Here is a 20,994-nt window from a genome sequence, read left to right as displayed (position 1 = left end):
TACACAGCTGTTTATCATACAGGGGAGAGGGGATGGTAACGTATACATGAATGTTTTCCCCCTGATTATGATGATATGACTATCATATTTATATGTATCCCCATTAATATAACTTACACACACCCCACCCCAGACACTCCCATTTTATAGCTATATCATACATGTATCCCTCCTCCTGATATCTATATATTCACAATCTCCCCTCCCCCTTGATACCCTGATGTCTGATGATGGCTATCATATTTTTGCATCCTCCCCAAAACAGTTGACAAGGTATACATTAATTTGACATGCTTACATCTATTGTGTCAGTAATTAGAAGCAATACATACAATTGTAACATCAGAACAGTTTCTCTTTGCAGTTGTGTAATTGGTTTACTGATTTTAAGTAAAAAAAATCAAATCCTTTAAACTGAATCAATTTAAATGCTATAAAAACAAAAGACTTGTAGCATAGTAACTTGTTACAGCTCTTTCATCATTAAGTTATAATAAAATTTGACTCTGAACACCCTTTGGAGTAGGTATCTTATTAAGATAAGATAAGATAAGTTTATTTCTGGTTCAGGACTTTTAAAGTCCTTATACCAGACTCAAAATAATACATGAGATTGATATAGTACTTCTGTCCGGTCTACTGTACATTGTTTTTATGATTTAATTGATGCTTTGTAATTAAAGAAAAGTTCTTGGTTTTTCCAGTGATCGTCTAGCTTGTTTTTGAAGGAGTTTACATTTAATGCTGATATAACCTGTTCTGGCAATTCATTCCAGATTGACACTGTTCTGTTTGAAAAGTAGTTTTTTCTTAGCGCATTTGTGGATATTAAAATTATCAAACACATTTTGTGAATAAATAATTATTTGATGGACAGAAAAAGTAGCTACATGGATGGGGGATACCAGTAAAATAAATGACACCTGCATGGAAACAAATACAATACTTTTTATTTGTTTTGCCTCTTTTTAATCTTCTACTGATTAGGCTATTTGTTAAAAGAAAAGCATGCATGATGCACTGTATTTATATATGTATGCCATCATGCATACTGTAGTCTAGAGTTTATATGGACATGAAATATTGGACAAAATTCTGGCAATTGTCCGACGGAGGAATATCTATACCCATGCCATGGCCTACCAGTACAAGTAGGCTGTAGCTACTGTAGCTTGATGTCCGACTATTGTTTTGTTCTGACGCCAACCGACAGGACGTCCGTCGACCGTGGCCCTATAGGCCTACTATATCTACCTTGTCCTACTACTACATGTTGCTACCAGCTACAACCTTAAAACCAATAGCAATTAAATGCAGTCTATACTGAAACACACAGCGTAAAATAAAGTAGATCTTACCTACAATGTAGGTTAAGAAATGATCAGCGATAAAATTCGAAAATGCATCATGTGGCGTTTATTCGTAAACACATAAATAAATGACGAATGACTTCAAGCAAATAACATTGAAGCTCCTAGGAATAACCGATAATTAAACCTCCTGCATCAAACGATGTTGAACAAATCAAATATTACCTACCTGAAAGCCTGCCTGATGGTCTAGCTCGTATCCGCGGCCGGCGAGAGATGAAAACAGCGCGTAAATTTTGTTTTCAATGCAGAAGAGTTCCTCTATAAAACGAAATCATATTTCGATTAAACGAATTATTATTTCGATAAAACGAAATAACATTTCGATAAAACGAATTATTATTTCGATAAAACGAAATAACATTTCGATAAAACGAAATAATATTTCGATATAACGAAATAATAATTCGATATAACGAAATAACATTTCGATAAAACGAATTATTATTTCGATAAAACGAAATAATATTTCGATAAAACGAAATAACATTTCGATATAACGAAATAATATTTCGATAAAACGGTATAACATTTCGATATAACGAATTATTATTTCGATAAAACGAATTAACATTTCGATTAAACGAAATAATAATTCGATATAACGAAATAATATTTCGATAAAACGAAATAACATTTCGATATAACGAAATAACATTTCGATATAACGAAATAATATTTCGATAAAACGAATTATTATTTCGATAAAACGAAATAACATTTCGATTAAACGAAATAATAATTCGATATAACGAAATAATATTTCGATATAAACGAAATAACATTTCGATATAACGAAATAATATTTCGATAAAACGAAATAACATTTCGTTAAAACGAATTGTTATTTCGATAAAACGAAATAAAATAAGTGTGTGGCATGTCAGTCGAGGGGCTCCGTATGTATGCCATTTTAAAACCCGTACACTTAATCAAGTATAGATCGCGTACGTGTGGATTTTCATGTGTTTCATGTATACAATGATGTAATGTGGATTATCATGCGTTTCGTGTATGCAATGATGTCGTGAGGATTAGCATGCGTTTCGTGTATACAATAATGTCGTTTGGATTAGCATGCGTTTCGTGTATACAAAGATGTGTGGATTAGCATGCGTTCCATGTATACAGTGATGTCGTGTGGATTAGCATGCGTTTCATTTATACAAAGATGCCGTGTGGATTAGCATGCGTTTCGTGTATACAATGATGTCGTGTGGATTAGCATGCGTTTCATGTACACAATGATGTCGTGTGGATTAGCATGCGTTTCATGTATACAATGATGTCTTGTGGATTAGCATGCGTTTCATGTATACAATGATGTAGTGTGGATTAGCATGCGTTTCACGTATACAATGATGTGTAGATTTTCATGCGTTTCACGTATACAGTGATGTCGTGTGGATTAGCATGCGTTTCATGTATACAATGATGTCGTGTGGATTAGCATGCGTTTCATGTATACAATGATGTCGTGTGGATTAGCATGCGTTTCATGTATACAAAGTTGTGTGGATTAGCATGCGTTTCTTGTATACAATGATGTCGTGTGGATTAGCATGCGTTTCATGTATACAATGATTTCGTGTGGATTAGCATGCGTTTCCAGTATACAATGATGCCGTTTGGATTAACATGCGTTTCACGTATACAGTGATGTCGTGTGGATTAGCATGCGTTTCCAGTATACAATGATGCCGTTTGGATTAACATGCGTTTCACGTATACAATGATGTCGTGTGGATTAGCATGCGGTTCATGTATACAAAGATGTGCGGATTAACATGCGTTTCGTGTATACAATGATGTTTGGATTAGCATGCGTTTCATTTATACAATGATGTCGTGTGGATTTTCATGCGTTTCACGTATACAATGATGTCGTGTGGATTAGCATGCGTTTCATGTATACAATGATGTCGTGTGGATTAGCATGCGTTTCATGTATACAATGATGTCGTGTGGATTAGCATGCGTTTCATGTATACAATGATGTCGTGTGGATTATCATGCGTTTCATGTATACAATGATGTTTGGATTAGCATGCGTTTCATGTATACAATGATGTCGTGTGGATTTTCATGCGTTTCACGTATACAGTGATGTCGTGTGGATTAGCATGCGTTTCATGTATACAATGATGTCGTGTGGATTAACATGCGTTTCCAGTATACAATGATGTCGTGTGGATTAGCATGCGTTTCATGTATACGATGATGTCGTGTGGATTAGCATGCGTTTCATGTATACAAAGATGTGTGGATTAGCATGCGTTTCACGTATACAGTGATGTCGTGTGGATTTTCATGCGTTTCACGTATACAATGATGTCGTGTGGATTAGCATGCGTTTCATGTATACAATGATTTCGTGTGGATTAGCATGCGTTTCATGTATACAATGATGTGGTGTGGATTAGCATGCGTTTCCTGTACACAGTGATGTCGTGTGGATTAGCATGCGTTTCGTGTATACAATGATGTCGTGTGGGTTAGCATGCATTTCATGTATACAATGATGTCTTGTGGATTAGCATACGTTTCACGTATACAGTGATGTCGTGTGGATTAGCATGCGTTTCCAGTATACAATGATGTCGTGTGGATTTTCATGCGTTTCATGTATACAATGATGTCGTGTGGATTTTCATGCGTTTCGTGTATACAATGATGTTTGGATTAGCATGCGTTTCACGTATACAATGATTTCGTGTGGATTAGCATGCGTTTCATGTACACAATGATGTCGTGTGGATTAGCATGCGTTTCATGTACACAATGATGTCGTGTGGATTATCATGTGTTTCATGTATACAATGATGTCGTGTGGATTAGCATGTGTTTCATGTATACAATGATTTCGTGTGGATTAGCATGCGTTTCATGTATACAATGATGTCGTGTGGATTATCATGTGTTTCATGTATACAATGATGTCGTGTGGATTATCATGTGTTTCATGTATACAATGATGTCGTGTGGATTATCATGTGTTTCATGTATACAATGATTTCGTGTGGATTAGCATGCGTTTCACGTATACAATGATTTCCTGTGGATTAGCATGCGTTTCACGTATACAATGATGTCGTGTGGATTAGCATGCGTTTCATGTATACAATGATGTCGTGTGGGTTAGCATGCGTTTCATTTATACAGTGATGTCGTGTGGATTATCATGCGTTTCATGTATACAATGATGTGGTGTGGATTAGCATGCGTTTCCTGTACACAGTGATGTCGTGTGGATTAGCATGCGTTTCGTGTATACAATGATGTCGTGTGGGTTAGCATGCATTTCATGTATACAATGATGTCTTGTGGATTAGCATACGTTTCACGTATACAGTGATGTCGTGTGGATTAGCATGCGTTTCCAGTATACAATGATGTCGTGTGGATTTTCATGCGTTTCATGTATACAATGATGTCGTGTGGATTTTCATGCGTTTCGTGTATACAATGATGTTTGGATTAGCATGCGTTTCACGTATACAATGATTTCGTGTGGATTAGCATGCGTTTCATGTACACAATGATGTCGTGTGGATTAGCATGCGTTTCATGTACACAATGATGTCGTGTGGATTATCATGTGTTTCATGTATACAATGATGTCGTGTGGATTAGCATGTGTTTCATGTATACAATGATTTCGTGTGGATTAGCATGCGTTTCATGTATACAATGATGTCGTGTGGATTATCATGTGTTTCATGTATACAATGATGTCGTGTGGATTATCATGTGTTTCATGTATACAATGATTTCGTGTGGATTAGCATGCGTTTCACGTATACAATGATTTCCTGTGGATTAGCATGCGTTTCACGTATACAATGATGTCGTGTGGATTAGCATGCGTTTCATGTATACAATGATGTCGTGTGGGTTAGCATGCGTTTCATTTATACAGTGATGTCGTGTGGATTATCATGCGTTTCATGTATACAATGATGTCGTGTGGATTATCATGCGTTTCATGTATACAATGATGTGTGGATTAGTATGCGTTTCATGTATACAATGATTTCGTGTGGATTAGCATGCGTTTCATGTATACAATGATGTGTGGATTAGCATGCGTTTCATGTATACAATGATGTCGTGTGGGTTAGCATGCGTTTCGTGTATACAATGATGTCGTGTGGATTAGCATGCGTTTCCTGTACACAGTGATGTCGTGTGGATTAGCATGCGTTTCGTGTATACAATGATGTCGTGTGGATTAGCATGCGTTTCCTGTACACAATTATGTCGTTTCAGGTATTCTTTTTCTATCCACTGTTATTGGAATGGCCACCAGTAAGATGGGCGAGAAAGGAAAGATCGTTGTAGACCTGTTCGAAGCTTTCTCATTGATATTTATTAAAATTCTCACTTGGTTTATGTGGTAAGTACATAATATTCTGATCATGATATCCTTATCCATTCTGGCACTAATACTTGTATCAAAGGCGTGATATTATTTCAACAGTTTAACATTTTCTTATCTGACCTCTTATTTTTAGTTGAAAATGTAATATTTACAAAATATAACTGCCATAATAGATGTAAGTGTAAGTTTAACAAAATGTAAATACCATTCCAGGTTTGGGTGTGAAGTTAGCAAATATAAATAACATTATAGATGTGGATGTATGGTTATCGAAATGTAAATACCATAGTAGATGTAACCCTTAAGTTAAACACTTAATAAATGGAAGTTTAAGATAAATACCACAATAGATGTCAATGCAAAGTTAACTAAATGTTGATTTCGTAACATATTTTAACACGATATACACTGTATAACAATAATTTTAGATTTAACGTACTCATAATTAATTACTTTGAATTTAATGGAAATGATAGGTTATGATAAGCTAATCACGGGACTTGTTATATTATGTAAGAAAAAGAGTAATGCATTAAATGGCACATGCAGTATTACACATACATACATGGTATTTACATTCAAACAGGTCGACACCAGTAGGCGTGGCTAGTCTGATAGCCGTATCAGTGGCGCAGGTCAATGACATTGAGGACACCTTCAACAGCCTAGGTCTCCTGGTGGCCGCCTTCTTAATAGGAATTCTTTTCCAACAACTTGTCCTGTATCCGTCCGCACTGTTTATAATCTTCAGAATGAACCCTCTATATTTTTATTTCAAAGCAGCCAAGGCTTGGATGGCGGTGTTTGGTCCTCCCAGCTCGTAAATATATGTTTGCACTGCACAGATACATTTGTCAACATTGTACTTGTTTACCGATATGTTTTATAGCGCATTGGCCATCTTAATCTGTAAATTCTTCATTTTGCCCGTGTCTTTTGTACAATATATTTAAATATATAAACGATATTCAACAGTGCTATCAAACGAAATCAGTAAAAAAAACGAAGATTCTTTGTTAAAGACAAAATATACAACATCGTCCATACGGAAACCAAATGCTACACTAAGACAGCCAATACACAAAAGAAAATATACTACATCGTCCATACGGAAACCAAATGCTACACTAAGACAGCCAATACACAAAAGATAATATACAACATCGTCCATACGGAAAACAAATGATGTACCTAATTAGTCAAAAGCAAAAGAAAATATGCTACAACATCCAAACGAGAAACAAATTATAGACCACGGTTATCAATACACAAAAGAAAAAACACTTCATCGTCCATACCGAAAACAAATGATATACCAAGGTGGTCGATACGGAACACAAGCTATATCACATGGTTCATACAAAATACAAATAATATACCAAGGTAGTAAATACGGAACACAAGCTATATCACATGGTTCATACAAAATACAAATGATATACCAAGGTAGTAAATACGGAACACAAGCTATATCACATGGTTCATACAAAATACAAATGATATACCAAGGTGGTCGATACGGAACACAAGCTATATCACATGGTTCATACAAAATACAAATGATATACCAAGGTAGTAAATACGGAACACAAGCTATATCACATGGTTCATACAAAATACAAATGATATACCAAGGTAGTAAATACGGAACACAAGCTATATCACATGGTCATACAAAATACAAATGATATACCAAGGTGGTCGATACGGAACACAAGCTATATCACATGGTCATACAAAATACAAATGATATACCAAGGTAGTAAATACGGAACACAAGCTATATCACATGGTCATACAAAATACAAATGATATACCAAGGTGGTCAATACGGACACAAGCTATATCACATGGTTCATACGAAATACAAATGATATACCAAGGTAGTAAATACGGAACACAAGCTATATCACATGGTTCATACAAAATACAAATGATATACCAAGGTAGTCAATACGGAACACAAGCTATATCACATGGTTCATACAAAATACAAATGATATACCAAAGTGGTCGATACGGAACACAAGCTATATCACATGGTCATACAAAATACAAATGATATACCAAGGTGGTCGATACGGAACACAAGCTATATCACATGGTTCATACAAAATACAAATGATATACCAAGGTAGTCAATACGGAACACAAGCTATATCACATGGTTCATACAAAATACAAATGATATACCAAGGTAGTAAATACGGAACACAAGCTTTATCACATGGTTCATACAAATTACAAATGATATACCAAGGTAGTAAATACGGAACACAAGCTATATCACATGGTTCATACAAAATACAAATGATATACCAAGGTAGTAAATACGGAACACAAGCTATATCACATGGTCATACAAAATATAAATGATATACCAATGTAGTCAATACGGAACACAAGCTATATCACATGGTTCATACAAAATACAAATGATATACCAAGGTAGTCAATACGGAACACAAGCTATATCACATGGTTCATACGAAATACAAATGATATACCAAGGTGGTCGATACGGAACACAAGCTATATCACATGGTTCATACAAAATACAAATGATATAACAAGGTAGTAAATACGGAACACAAGCTATATCACATGGTTCATACAAAATACAAATGATATACCAAGGTGGTCGATACGGAACACTAGCTATATCACATGGTCATACAAAATACAAATGATATACTGTATATAATACCAGTACATTATATATCATACAATAAAAATGCATTTAAGTACATAATACATTAAATAGTTTATAAGACATATATAAAATAACATAATGCATCAAAATTTAGTAAGAAAAACACAGTTTCATTATATATTAAATGTATTAGAAATTATTCCTAAGATATAACGAATAATATAACTTCTTTTAATAAATGTGATTCCAGAGCCATGGGAATTCCAGAGATTTTACGACTTTGCGAAGAAGATTTCCACGTTGATAAGAGAGTATCACGGTTTACAGTGCCGTTTGGAGCCGCGGAGTGTAGAATCGGCAGCATGCACTTCATTGCTCTGTCTGCCCTCTTCATCGCCGCAGTACAGGGTGTCAGTCTCAGTCCTCTACAAGTGGCTATTGTTTGGTTAGTATCACGTTCTTGGGTTTGGTAATAAAAAAGATGCAGATGCATATCAAATTTATCGGACATACATGTGAGATTTTTTTTAGAATGTAAGGAATTGGTATAAGCTTTATGTATGTGCAGTATGGTTGAATACTGAAAAATAAATGTTTGTTTTAACCAACGCTAGCCGCCATTATTCTTGAAACCCTGACGGGTTATAAGGCGGGTTATGATTCACCTGTCATTGATTTGGCCTTAAATGACTTCAACTGCTTAACTCTTGTCCTGTTGCTTTGACAATGATCTTGTTTGCTGATGCAGTCAAGTTGATGGTATGCTTCCTGTATACTGTATCGCTGTACTGTAATATATATTTTGTGCCCTCTTTTTGCATGACTTTGGACATTTCTATGGTGAAGGATATTGTGTTCCTTGTCTTCACTGGCTGTTCCTGCTGTTCCAAGCTCCTCCCTTGTCGTAGTCCTCATCCTGTTGACGTCAGTTGATGTGGACGGGGAAGCGATGGGTATCCTCTTTACATTAGAGTGGTTCACGTAAGTGTTGACGTGCAATGACACCTTCACTGCAGAGTTTAACAAGGTCTGTGTGTTAATGGACAAACAGTGACTTTACTCTATATGATTAATTACAATTTAAAACAAGTATATGTTAAATAATGAAAATATTACGAGGAAATAATCTTGTTGTCTTTGGGCTGTATGCAATCCTCGAACCAACTTTATATACACTTGGCGAAGGAAGACAATTTGGACTCGTACAGATGTACGGTACCAAATCAACTTTTCTTAAGTATCTAAAAAATGATATTTCGTCGTGACTAAATTCCTAAAAAGGAACGTTTCTGTGTCAGTGATAAAGACCATGATACATTGGCATGATGATAGCGACCAATCGTCTGGAGTATATGAACGCAATGATCGTAATGTAATGATAATAAATACAAGTCCAGATCATGAGTCGAATTACAGAAACGATTTGTACAGTGTAGTTGAAGTAATTGTGGGCGTCACTGAGTTAGATATTCCAATACTACAAAATACGAGGTATCGTTATACAGGCGGAATTATCTTTTGAATGGAATTAGGAACCTCTCTTCTTCTCTAAATATTTACAGTTTCAAGTTTATGATTTATTGATAGATTATCATATCGAATGTATGTAAAAGAAGTGAATGTCACTTTTAAGTTAGAGTTTAAATTATCTCTCTCTCTCTCTCTGTCTCTAAAATACTATTTTAGTCGAATTCCTGAACGTTTACTGCATCAAACTTCGTCTCGTTGACGAATTATTCATAGTTGGCGCTACTTTGTCAACCAATACAAAGTTTTTTTTGAGATTTCAAAGCGTAACTATGAACAAGCATAAAAATAACAATAGGAAAATTCAACATCATGCATATATACATTTGGATACGGAAAGTATTTGATATACGATATACACAATTATCTTTGTACAATATATACGTTACAGTAAATGTGCGCAGAACTGAAAAAAAAATATGTTACTTTTGTGATATTAAATCGGCAAGGGTCAATGTGAAATTTAGTGTTTTGCTCTATAAGATATGTATATTCATGTCGAGAACCTGATATATACATATACGTTTTTCAGGGACAGATTGCGATCAACTAGTAATGCCATGGCCAGTACTATATGTACAATGCTAGTGGATAAGCTATGTAGAGGTAAACTAGAAGTGGTTACTTCTGGTAAAACAACATCGACGGGAGAAGGTGGCGCTGACACCGATGGCGATTTTTCTGATCTGGCTGATGATAGCAAAGATGGCCCGAATTCTGTTCTATTAAAGATACATTAAATATCTCCAATTTACAATTTGTTTATTACCATTTCGAGAGAGCAGGAAATGAAAGTGAATCATTGACTGTATTCATTCAAGTACATCCTGATAAGAGTTTAGTTTATGCCATGCACTTAGAACCACTATCGTACCAGTGTTTTAGCTTATGTCATGCACTGAGAACCACAATTATACCAATATTTAAGTTGATGCCATGCATTGAGAACAACTATCATACCAGTGTTTTAGTTTATGCCATGCACTGAGAACCACTATCGTACCAGTGTTTTAGCTTATGTCATGCATTGAGAACCACTATCATACCAGTGTTTTAGCTTATGTCATGCATTGAGAACCACTATCATACCAGTGTTTTAGCTTATGTCATGCATTGAGAACCACTATCATACCAGTGTTCAGTTTATGCCATGCACTAAGAACCACTATCATACAAGTGTTTTAGTTTATGTCATGCATTGAGAACCACTATCATACCAGTGTTTTAGCTTATGTCATGCATTGAGAACCACTATCATACCAGTGTTCAGTTTATGTCATACACTGAGAACCACTATCATACCAGTGTTTTAGTTTATGTCATACACTGAGAACCACTATCGTACCAGTGTTTTAGTTGATGGTATGCATTGAGAAGCCATCGTATCAGTGCCAAATTATCTTGTAATAACAAAAAATAAAACCGGATCAATCTTAAATGTTTATAAACTTTAGACGTATTAGACGGACTAAAAACGTGTACTGTTGTTAAAGCGGCTATTCAGGGGAAATATGTCATGCTTAAAAAACCGGCAAATTAATGAAGAAAATACTCTTGTTTTGAAGATACCGATTGAAATTTTGGTGATATGTAAACCCTAGAATCAAAAAAAAATTACTAAGGAATCCTCTCAATGTCAATCGACGATATAACATGCAATTTCCCGACAAATTTTTGCGAATGCGCAAAATCCCGATTTGCTGAATTTAAACATTGGCGGGATAAAAATGGCTTCCTAAGCCAAGAGATTTCGGCCTAAAACTATTAACAACTTTGACAACAAAGCAACGTCGACAGAAATCTGCTCATATCTTGTAAAATGAATAACAATATATTATGATTGCTTTATTAAGTATATCTCTACAACCTTTGTTCTAGCCTAGTATCTAGGCTAAGTTTATGTCCCCGAATAGCCGCTTTAAATCCTTTTTACAAGATATGTAGTCCATGTTAACCACAATACCATTCAACCGGGGAAATTTTAAAAACCGTTTAAACACAGTTTCATTATATATTAAATGTATTAGAAATTATTCCTAAGATATAACGAATAATATAACTTCTTTTAATAAATGTGATTCCAGAGCCATGGGAATTCCAGAGATTTTACGACTTTGCGAAGAAGATTTCCACGTTGATAAGAGAGTATCACGGTTTACAGTGCCGTTTGGAGCCGCGGAGTGTAGAATCGGCAGCATGCACTTCATTGCTCTGTCTGCCCTCTTCATCGCCGCAGTACAGGGTGTCAGTCTCAGTCCTCTACAAGTGGCTATTGTTTGGTTAGTATCACGTTCTTGGGTTTGGTAATAAAAAAGATGCAGATGCATATCAAATTTATCGGACATACATGTGAGATTTTTTTTAGAATGTAAGGAATTGGTATAAGCTTTATGTATGTGCAGTATGGTTGAATACTGAAAAATAAATGTTTGTTTTAACCAACGCTAGCCGCCATTATTCTTGAAACCCTGACGGGTTATAAGGCGGGTTATGATTCACCTGTCATTGATTTGGCCTTAAATGACTTCAACTGCTTAACTCTTGTCCTGTTGCTTTGACAATGATCTTGTTTGCTGATGCAGTCAAGTTGATGGTATGCTTCCTGTATACTGTATCGCTGTACTGTAATATATATTTTGTGCCCTCTTTTTGCATGACTTTGGACATTTCTATGGTGAAGGATATTGTGTTCCTTGTCTTCACTGGCTGTTCCTGCTGTTCCAAGCTCCTCCCTTGTCGTAGTCCTCATCCTGTTGACGTCAGTTGATGTGGACGGGGAAGCGATGGGTATCCTCTTTACATTAGAGTGGTTCACGTAAGTGTTGACGTGCAATGACACCTTCACTGCAGAGTTTAACAAGGTCTGTGTGTTAATGGACAAACAGTGACTTTACTCTATATGATTAATTACAATTTAAAACAAGTATATGTTAAATAATGAAAATATTACGAGGAAATAATCTTGTTGTCTTTGGGCTGTATGCAATCCTCGAACCAACTTTATATACACTTGGCGAAGGAAGACAATTTGGACTCGTACAGATGTACGGTACCAAATCAACTTTTCTTAAGTATCTAAAAAATGATATTTCGTCGTGACTAAATTCCTAAAAAGGAACGTTTCTGTGTCAGTGATAAAGACCATGATACATTGGCATGATGATAGCGACCAATCGTCTGGAGTATATGAACGCAATGATCGTAATGTAATGATAATAAATACAAGTCCAGATCATGAGTCGAATTACAGAAACGATTTGTACAGTGTAGTTGAAGTAATTGTGGGCGTCACTGAGTTAGATATTCCAATACTACAAAATACGAGGTATCGTTATACAGGCGGAATTATCTTTTGAATGGAATTAGGAACCTCTCTTCTTCTCTAAATATTTACAGTTTCAAGTTTATGATTTATTGATAGATTATCATATCGAATGTATGTAAAAGAAGTGAATGTCACTTTTAAGTTAGAGTTTAAATTATCTCTCTCTCTCTCTCTGTCTCTAAAATACTATTTTAGTCGAATTCCTGAACGTTTACTGCATCAAACTTCGTCTCGTTGACGAATTATTCATAGTTGGCGCTACTTTGTCAACCAATACAAAGTTTTTTTTGAGATTTCAAAGCGTAACTATGAACAAGCATAAAAATAACAATAGGAAAATTCAACATCATGCATATATACATTTGGATACGGAAAGTATTTGATATACGATATACACAATTATCTTTGTACAATATATACGTTACAGTAAATGTGCGCAGAACTGAAAAAAAAATATGTTACTTTTGTGATATTAAATCGGCAAGGGTCAATGTGAAATTTAGTGTTTTGCTCTATAAGATATGTATATTCATGTCGAGAACCTGATATATACATATACGTTTTTCAGGGACAGATTGCGATCAACTAGTAATGCCATGGCCAGTACTATATGTACAATGCTAGTGGATAAGCTATGTAGAGGTAAACTAGAAGTGGTTACTTCTGGTAAAACAACATCGACGGGAGAAGGTGGCGCTGACACCGATGGCGATTTTTCTGATCTGGCTGATGATAGCAAAGATGGCCCGAATTCTGTTCTATTAAAGATACATTAAATATCTCCAATTTACAATTTGTTTATTACCATTTCGAGAGAGCAGGAAATGAAAGTGAATCATTGACTGTATTCATTCAAGTACATCCTGATAAGAGTTTAGTTTATGCCATGCACTTAGAACCACTATCGTACCAGTGTTTTAGCTTATGTCATGCACTGAGAACCACAATTATACCAATATTTAAGTTGATGCCATGCATTGAGAACAACTATCATACCAGTGTTTTAGTTTATGCCATGCACTGAGAACCACTATCGTACCAGTGTTTTAGCTTATGTCATGCATTGAGAACCACTATCATACCAGTGTTTTAGCTTATGTCATGCATTGAGAACCACTATCATACCAGTGTTTTAGCTTATGTCATGCATTGAGAACCACTATCATACCAGTGTTCAGTTTATGCCATGCACTAAGAACCACTATCATACAAGTGTTTTAGTTTATGTCATGCATTGAGAACCACTATCATACCAGTGTTTTAGCTTATGTCATGCATTGAGAACCACTATCATACCAGTGTTCAGTTTATGTCATACACTGAGAACCACTATCATACCAGTGTTTTAGTTTATGTCATACACTGAGAACCACTATCGTACCAGTGTTTTAGTTGATGGTATGCATTGAGAAGCCATCGTATCAGTGCCAAATTATCTTGTAATAACAAAAAATAAAACCGGATCAATCTTAAATGTTTATAAACTTTAGACGTATTAGACGGACTAAAAACGTGTACTGTTGTTAAAGCGGCTATTCAGGGGAAATATGTCATGCTTAAAAAACCGGCAAATTAATGAAGAAAATACTCTTGTTTTGAAGATACCGATTGAAATTTTGGTGATATGTAAACCCTAGAATCAAAAAAAAATTACTAAGGAATCCTCTCAATGTCAATCGACGATATAACATGCAATTTCCCGACAAATTTTTGCGAATGCGCAAAATCCCGATTTGCTGAATTTAAACATTGGCGGGATAAAAATGGCTTCCTAAGCCAAGAGATTTCGGCCTAAAACTATTAACAACTTTGACAACAAAGCAACGTCGACAGAAATCTGCTCATATCTTGTAAAATGAATAACAATATATTATGATTGCTTTATTAAGTATATCTCTACAACCTTTGTTCTAGCCTAGTATCTAGGCTAAGTTTATGTCCCCGAATAGCCGCTTTAAATCCTTTTTACAAGATATGTAGTCCATGTTAACCACAATACCATTCAAGGTCTTTGGACATTCATTGAAGAAGATTAGCCCTATCTTTCAAACGAGTTACCGTATTTAGTAACGGTTTATTTTATGAACACGTCATTCTCTTCCTTTTTAATGACTGACTTTTAACTGATTGAATAGGTGATATCACCTATTCGAATAGGTGATATCACCAAATGGGAATAAATAGTAAAACGGCGCCCCATACATAACAATATATACAATCTGACAGATGGAGTACATAATTGTTGGTTGCCGCAAAGTGCACATGATTTTAGAGCATCGGCCAAAGTCCCCAACTCCACTATGCGTCGGCCCGTGCGCCATGAAGTGTCCTCTTGTTCTACATTGCCATAAATTGGAGATGTGCTAACCTCTTCCTGACTTGATATTACCTCTTGACCGCACCCTGTGAAAATTAAACCAGATGTAACTATTCGTGAATATAATCAAGGGCCCGGATCGCGGATCGCCGGACGCCGGATCGCCGGACTCATGTCTGTGACGTCACAGAAGGGTCGGTCTACTTTAACGCGTAAAGCTTTAACGCGTTACCATTTAACGCGTTAAAACTTAACGCGTTAAATCTTAACACGTTAAATGTTTTCTTGGAATTTTAACGCGTTAAATTTATTACTTAGCATTTAACGTGATAAACAGCTTCGTTAGTTTAACGCGTTAAAAGTCGTAGCTTTTATTTTAACGCATTAAAATGACTAAAATAACAGACGAATCGAATTCCTTGTTGCATATATACAAAAGTATAAACATTTGAAGGACTAACAGTATGGCTGCCAGAGCCAGCTTTCTGGAGAGAATGCATTGACTCTACTATGAAGCGCCGTTTTACTATTTATTCCCATTTGGTGATATCACCTTTTCAAATAGGTGATATTGCCTATTCAAATGAGTGATATTACCTATTCGAATAGGTGATATCACTTAAGAACTTTTTTTAAGTGATATCACCTATTAGTTTCAATAAGTGATATCACCTTTTCGTCACTCAACATTCGACATACGCGACATTCAGATTTTGAATGTTCAGCCACTCAACATACGACATAATTATTATGACATCCAACATTTAAAAAAAATCATATCTTGTATTTTTACCAGCCAACGAGGGAACTTTTGAATGTCCAGCGGCTCGACATACGACATACGACATTCAGATTTTTATTTTGAATGTTCAGCGACTCGAAATACGACATAGGACATTCACATTTTGATTTTGAATGTTCAGCGACTCGACATACGACGTACAAAATTCAAATTTTGAATGATCAGCGGCTCAAAATACGACATTCAGATTTTGATTTTGAATGTTCAGCCGCTCAACATACGACGTACAACATTCAAAATATTAATATCTTGTGTTTTCACTAGCCAACGAGGGAATTTCTTAATGTTCAGTGGCTCGGCATACGACATTCATATTTTGAATGTTCAGCCCCTCAACATACGACATTCAGATTTTGATTTTGAATGTTCAGCGACTCGACATACGTCGTATATTAATGACGTCGTACTGCTGAGGCTTGTCTGCTGATCTAAATACATAATAATGTCCAGTCGGAACGGGGCAAAATGTTAAGTTGTGATCGCATAACATTACACGATGTCCGCACGATGCGTGAAATGTAGATTCAGGAACACTGATTATCTGATAGTGTACATGTACAATTTTCGGAATGATTGTTACAGATACATATATGAAAAGGCTATTATTTTACTATATTTACCATTGTATGGCACTGCCACTGTATAACCCTACCAATTCCGTTGCGAGTTCACCGGCTTATGAACTGCCAACTGAAATTTGAATTTGAAAATTTCAAAAAAAAAAAATCGCACGACAAATAAAAAATCGCAGATGGTAAATATAAGCATTGAACAAGCCGTTCAATGCTTAAATGACAGCTTATTACTTTTCCTTTTGGACCAATAATTATCTTAATCAATGGAAAGAGCTTTTTTTTTAATTTTCCAGAACGTCGTCAAAGCAGAGACATATATACAGAGAGATCAGTAACATCGCTATTTCCCCGTACACATAGTGGCTCCCTTTATTCGTGACCACTCAAGCATATCCCTTATCGAGAGCGTCCTGTCTCCTATCAAACACACGCGAGCGCAGGTAAATCGGGCTATGCGCATGTGTGTATCGTAGTATTGGAACTTATTCGACATGTTCTGGTTAATCCGCCATTACGTCAGACCAAAACATCGTCATTTTAAATACACACAGAAAGCACATCGTTTTATTTTGGCCACTACAAAAGTTACCACATTAACCAATCAAAGTACTGGAAGTACTGTAAACGAACATTATTGTTTAATGCAAAATCAGTAATCTTCTTAGTTTTAAGTTGATAAATTTACTGATATCGGTTTAGGAATTAATTGCAAATAATTTGAAATGTTTGCAGCTGTTCTGATTTGATTGTACACATGCATGTTTCTGTAACGTCCTAATTGAAATTGGAAGTTTGTTGATCTATCTTGGATCGATGAAAATAAAATATGTCTTCTTTCTTTCGGGAAAGCATCATCAGTTATAATACAGCTAGGACTCTGTGACCTTATTGATGCCAACTTCTAATATGCACTAAATTTTGGCTAGTTCCATCGTTAATTTGGCATACATAGTTGTATTTCAACTAAATATGATGAAACACACATAAAGAATTACTGAAAACCAAAACCAGAGCTGCTAATCAAGGCCCGAATTAGGAATGTATCCTATTGAAACTGTACTCAAGCATTTATGGTACTTCAAAACAAAAAAACCTGACTCCTTTTGTTCAGGAATCATTTGATGTTAATAAATCTGTATATGAGAAGATAAACTTCTGTTATAATTACAGTATTGTAAACAATGTGATAAAGAATAACAACCAGATAAAGACTATCTTCATCGAATAATTCAGCAAACAGGAAAAGAAAACTTCAAGATTCATTTTCAACTTCAAACCTGATCACAAAGATTACAGTCCATTCGATGGGACGACACATTCCCTATTTATTGTCCTTTTCCAATGTTGATCATCCAATCATACTGAACCACACAATTCAGCAATGTAATTGCACAAATCACACCTTTTATGTGGAGAGAACATTTTTGGAGGTGTTATAAGATTCCATAACTGTATGCAAATTGTGAAGCATTCCATATCTATATAATTATATACCGTACGTGTATATATTTACACATATCAAAATTGGAATGACACAGGAGATTTGCAAGTTTAAGTTCACCATCAGTCATGGGAGGTTTATGTAAAATGTTATATTTACCGGGGTAATTAGTAATTTTGAGAATATATTTATGAAGCTCTATTCTGTACATTCTACCAGTTCTTAGAGAATGGACACAATTTTATGTTCTCCAATGTCAAAATTAATCATATGTAAAATATTAGGGGTTTATTCGCCATTCTAGGCCTGATTGCCGTCATAGTAAAATTACCAAAATGGACTTGAAATCAATATTTTTAAGAGAATGATCTATGACTTGAATATTTCATAAAAATAATGTAATACATCGTTTATTCACTTCATTCAGATCTTCAGACACCACATAATTTGTGAAGTCATATATAGAAATATATGAACCATTTTGTTATTATTTATAGTTCACACAAGTAAGCACTAGATGTAAGTATATGTACCGCTATCTACTGGCATGACTTTGAGTACAGTAAACTACACTCGCTTTGTGGATATTGACAGGATAACATATATTTACATACTAATTCAATTTTAGAATTGTAACTGAAATCTTGTAACAGCATGGCACAAATAGTCATCTGAACATGTGTTGTATATTGAAAAATTATTTAAGGTAAATTTTCAGTTTATCAATTCATTGATTACTCCGTGTTTGAAGTATGGTGTAGTGAGAATTTCAAGTCTTGATCATGACTTGATGAAAATTTTAAATTAACAAATTATTAAAATGAATTTGTTTGAAAAATAACACAAGTTCCACAGCAATATTATATAGAGAATCAATCACAATATATCAAAAGTTATAAAACTACAAATAACAATTAACGGCTGAATATCAAATTAAGTGAATATCACAAGTCTTTTTGCATTTGTTTTTAGATAATCCGGATTTCGGTTTTCTGGCTTTAAAAAAAAACGAGAAGTATTTTAATTGCCGTTATAGTTGAATTACCAAAATGGACCTGAAATCAGTATTTTAAAAAAAAGAATGATCTATGACTTGAATATTTCATAAAAATAATTTAATACATCGTTTATTCACTTCATTCAGATCTTCAGACGTTTTTCGTCTATATTAAAATGTCCCATGTTCTCAATGGCTGTAGATCTAGCGTGATGTTTATGTTTACAAAACTATTTTTAGTAACACGTGTTTTATTATGCAGCATAACAGATAACTCTAGTTTTCTCTTGATACTTCAGCTCCTCCTCCTGTCCTGTAATGATGTCCATCCTAACCCAGGCCCCCCAGATTATAATAACTGTATATCTATTTTCCACTTGAATATTCGTAGTCTAAGAAATAAGTTATCACATTTAGAAAATTTGGCTTCTGATTATGATATTGTTTGCGTCACCGAGACTCACCTTGATCCTTCTATTTCTGACGCTGATATACTCCTGGGTGGTTACGAGTTATACCGTAAGGACCGGGGAACCCCGGGAGGGGGGATAGCAGTATTTACATCCAGTCTCTTGTGCACCCGTCGTAGAGCTGACTTAGAATTTCATGTGGGTGAGGTTATTTGGACGGAGGTCAATTTTCCATATAAAAAATATCTTCTGTGTACTCTGTATAGGCCTCCTAATATCGCACAATCCTTTTGGAATCATCTACAGAATTCTATAGACACTGCTATTCAGGAAACCCCAAATATAGTATTAGTTGGTGATATAAATGTTGATCTTTTAACTGTAGAAAACACGCACGCTGTGTATGATATTATCCACACCTTTCACCTAACTAATGTAATCGACAAACCGACACGCATAGGACGCACGAGCTCTACCTTACTTGACCCCATTTTACTCTCCGACACGTGTACTTCTAACTTTTCTGACGTAATTGACATTGGCGATGAGGTATCTGACCATAAAGCGACGACTGTAGAACTGACTGTAGGCACAGTAATTACCAGGACGTTTAAACGAACCACAAGATGTTACAATGAAGCTAATTACGAACTTTTTAATAGTAAACTTGACGATACAGACTGGGTTGATTTATTCTCTACCTCGCACTCCCCAGATGACATGTGTGTTAAGTTTACAGAAAAATATTTGGACATAGCTGAGGAGTGCATTCCTACGAAAACTGTTACAATACGACCTAATGACAAGCCTTGGTTTAATTCTGACCTTCGACGTGAAATAAGGAAAAGAGACAGACTTTTAATTTTTTTTAAAATCTAATCGCTCTATAAGAAACTTGACGAATTTTCGGAGACAACGTAATCACGTTAATAATCTAAAAAAAGCACATAAAAGAACAGTTCTATGCGGACATAAATGGTATTTTAGACCGTTTTTCTGATTCGAATCCTAGAAATTTTTGGAAAGTTGTCCGCAGATTAATAAAATCTACTGAAACTGTTAATACTATACCACCCCTTGTAAATAATAACGGAGATCTTGTAATGACAGATGTAGATAAAGCTAATATACTAAATGATTACTTTGTTTCCATTTCTACTATTGACGACACAAACATCGACGAGCCAGGGGTCGAA

At 35.2% G+C, this 20,994-nt stretch overlaps 2 protein-coding genes across 2 annotated transcripts in view; both read left to right on the top strand.

Annotated features, from left to right (window-relative positions):
* LOC117336294 (excitatory amino acid transporter-like) overlaps positions 1-11,369 on the top strand; it is a 64,003-nt gene extending 52,634 nt beyond the window's left edge. The window contains exons 7-11 of the mRNA XM_033896783.1: positions 5,640-5,766; positions 6,338-6,571; positions 8,655-8,849; positions 9,251-9,385; positions 10,464-11,369. Of these exons, the coding sequence (XP_033752674.1) occupies positions 5,640-5,766; positions 6,338-6,571; positions 8,655-8,849; positions 9,251-9,385; positions 10,464-10,671 (899 nt within the window). The 3' untranslated portion in view covers positions 10,672-11,369. The remainder of the gene's footprint in view (positions 1-5,639; positions 5,767-6,337; positions 6,572-8,654; positions 8,850-9,250; positions 9,386-10,463) is intronic.
* Positions 11,370-12,019: 650 nt separating this feature from the next.
* Positions 12,020-14,730, top strand: LOC117336245 (excitatory amino acid transporter 2-like). The gene is made up of 3 exons (XM_033896720.1): positions 12,020-12,210; positions 12,612-12,746; positions 13,825-14,730. Exons 1-3 carry the CDS (start codon positions 12,020-12,022, stop codon positions 14,030-14,032), a joined length of 534 nt encoding a protein of 177 aa, XP_033752611.1. The 3' UTR covers positions 14,033-14,730.
* The last annotated feature ends 6,264 nt before the right edge of the window (positions 14,731-20,994 follow it).

This window comes from Pecten maximus, chromosome 10 (genome assembly GCF_902652985.1).
Source record: "Pecten maximus chromosome 10, xPecMax1.1, whole genome shotgun sequence".
Lineage (NCBI taxonomy): Eukaryota > Metazoa > Mollusca > Bivalvia > Pectinida > Pectinidae > Pecten > Pecten maximus.
This window is presented reverse-complemented; position numbering and strand designations above follow the sequence as displayed.

Coding starts and splice junctions, on each gene's coding strand:
- LOC117336245 (XM_033896720.1), top strand. CDS start 12,020: ATGGGAATTCCAGAGATTTTACGACTTTGCGAAGAAGATTTCCACGTT. Junction 12,211..12,611: donor CTACAAGTGGCTATTGTTTG/GTTAGTATCACG, acceptor TCTATGGTGAAG/GATATTGTGTTCCTTGTCTT. Junction 12,747..13,824: donor TTTACATTAGAGTGGTTCAC/GTAAGTGTTGAC, acceptor TACGTTTTTCAG/GGACAGATTGCGATCAACTA.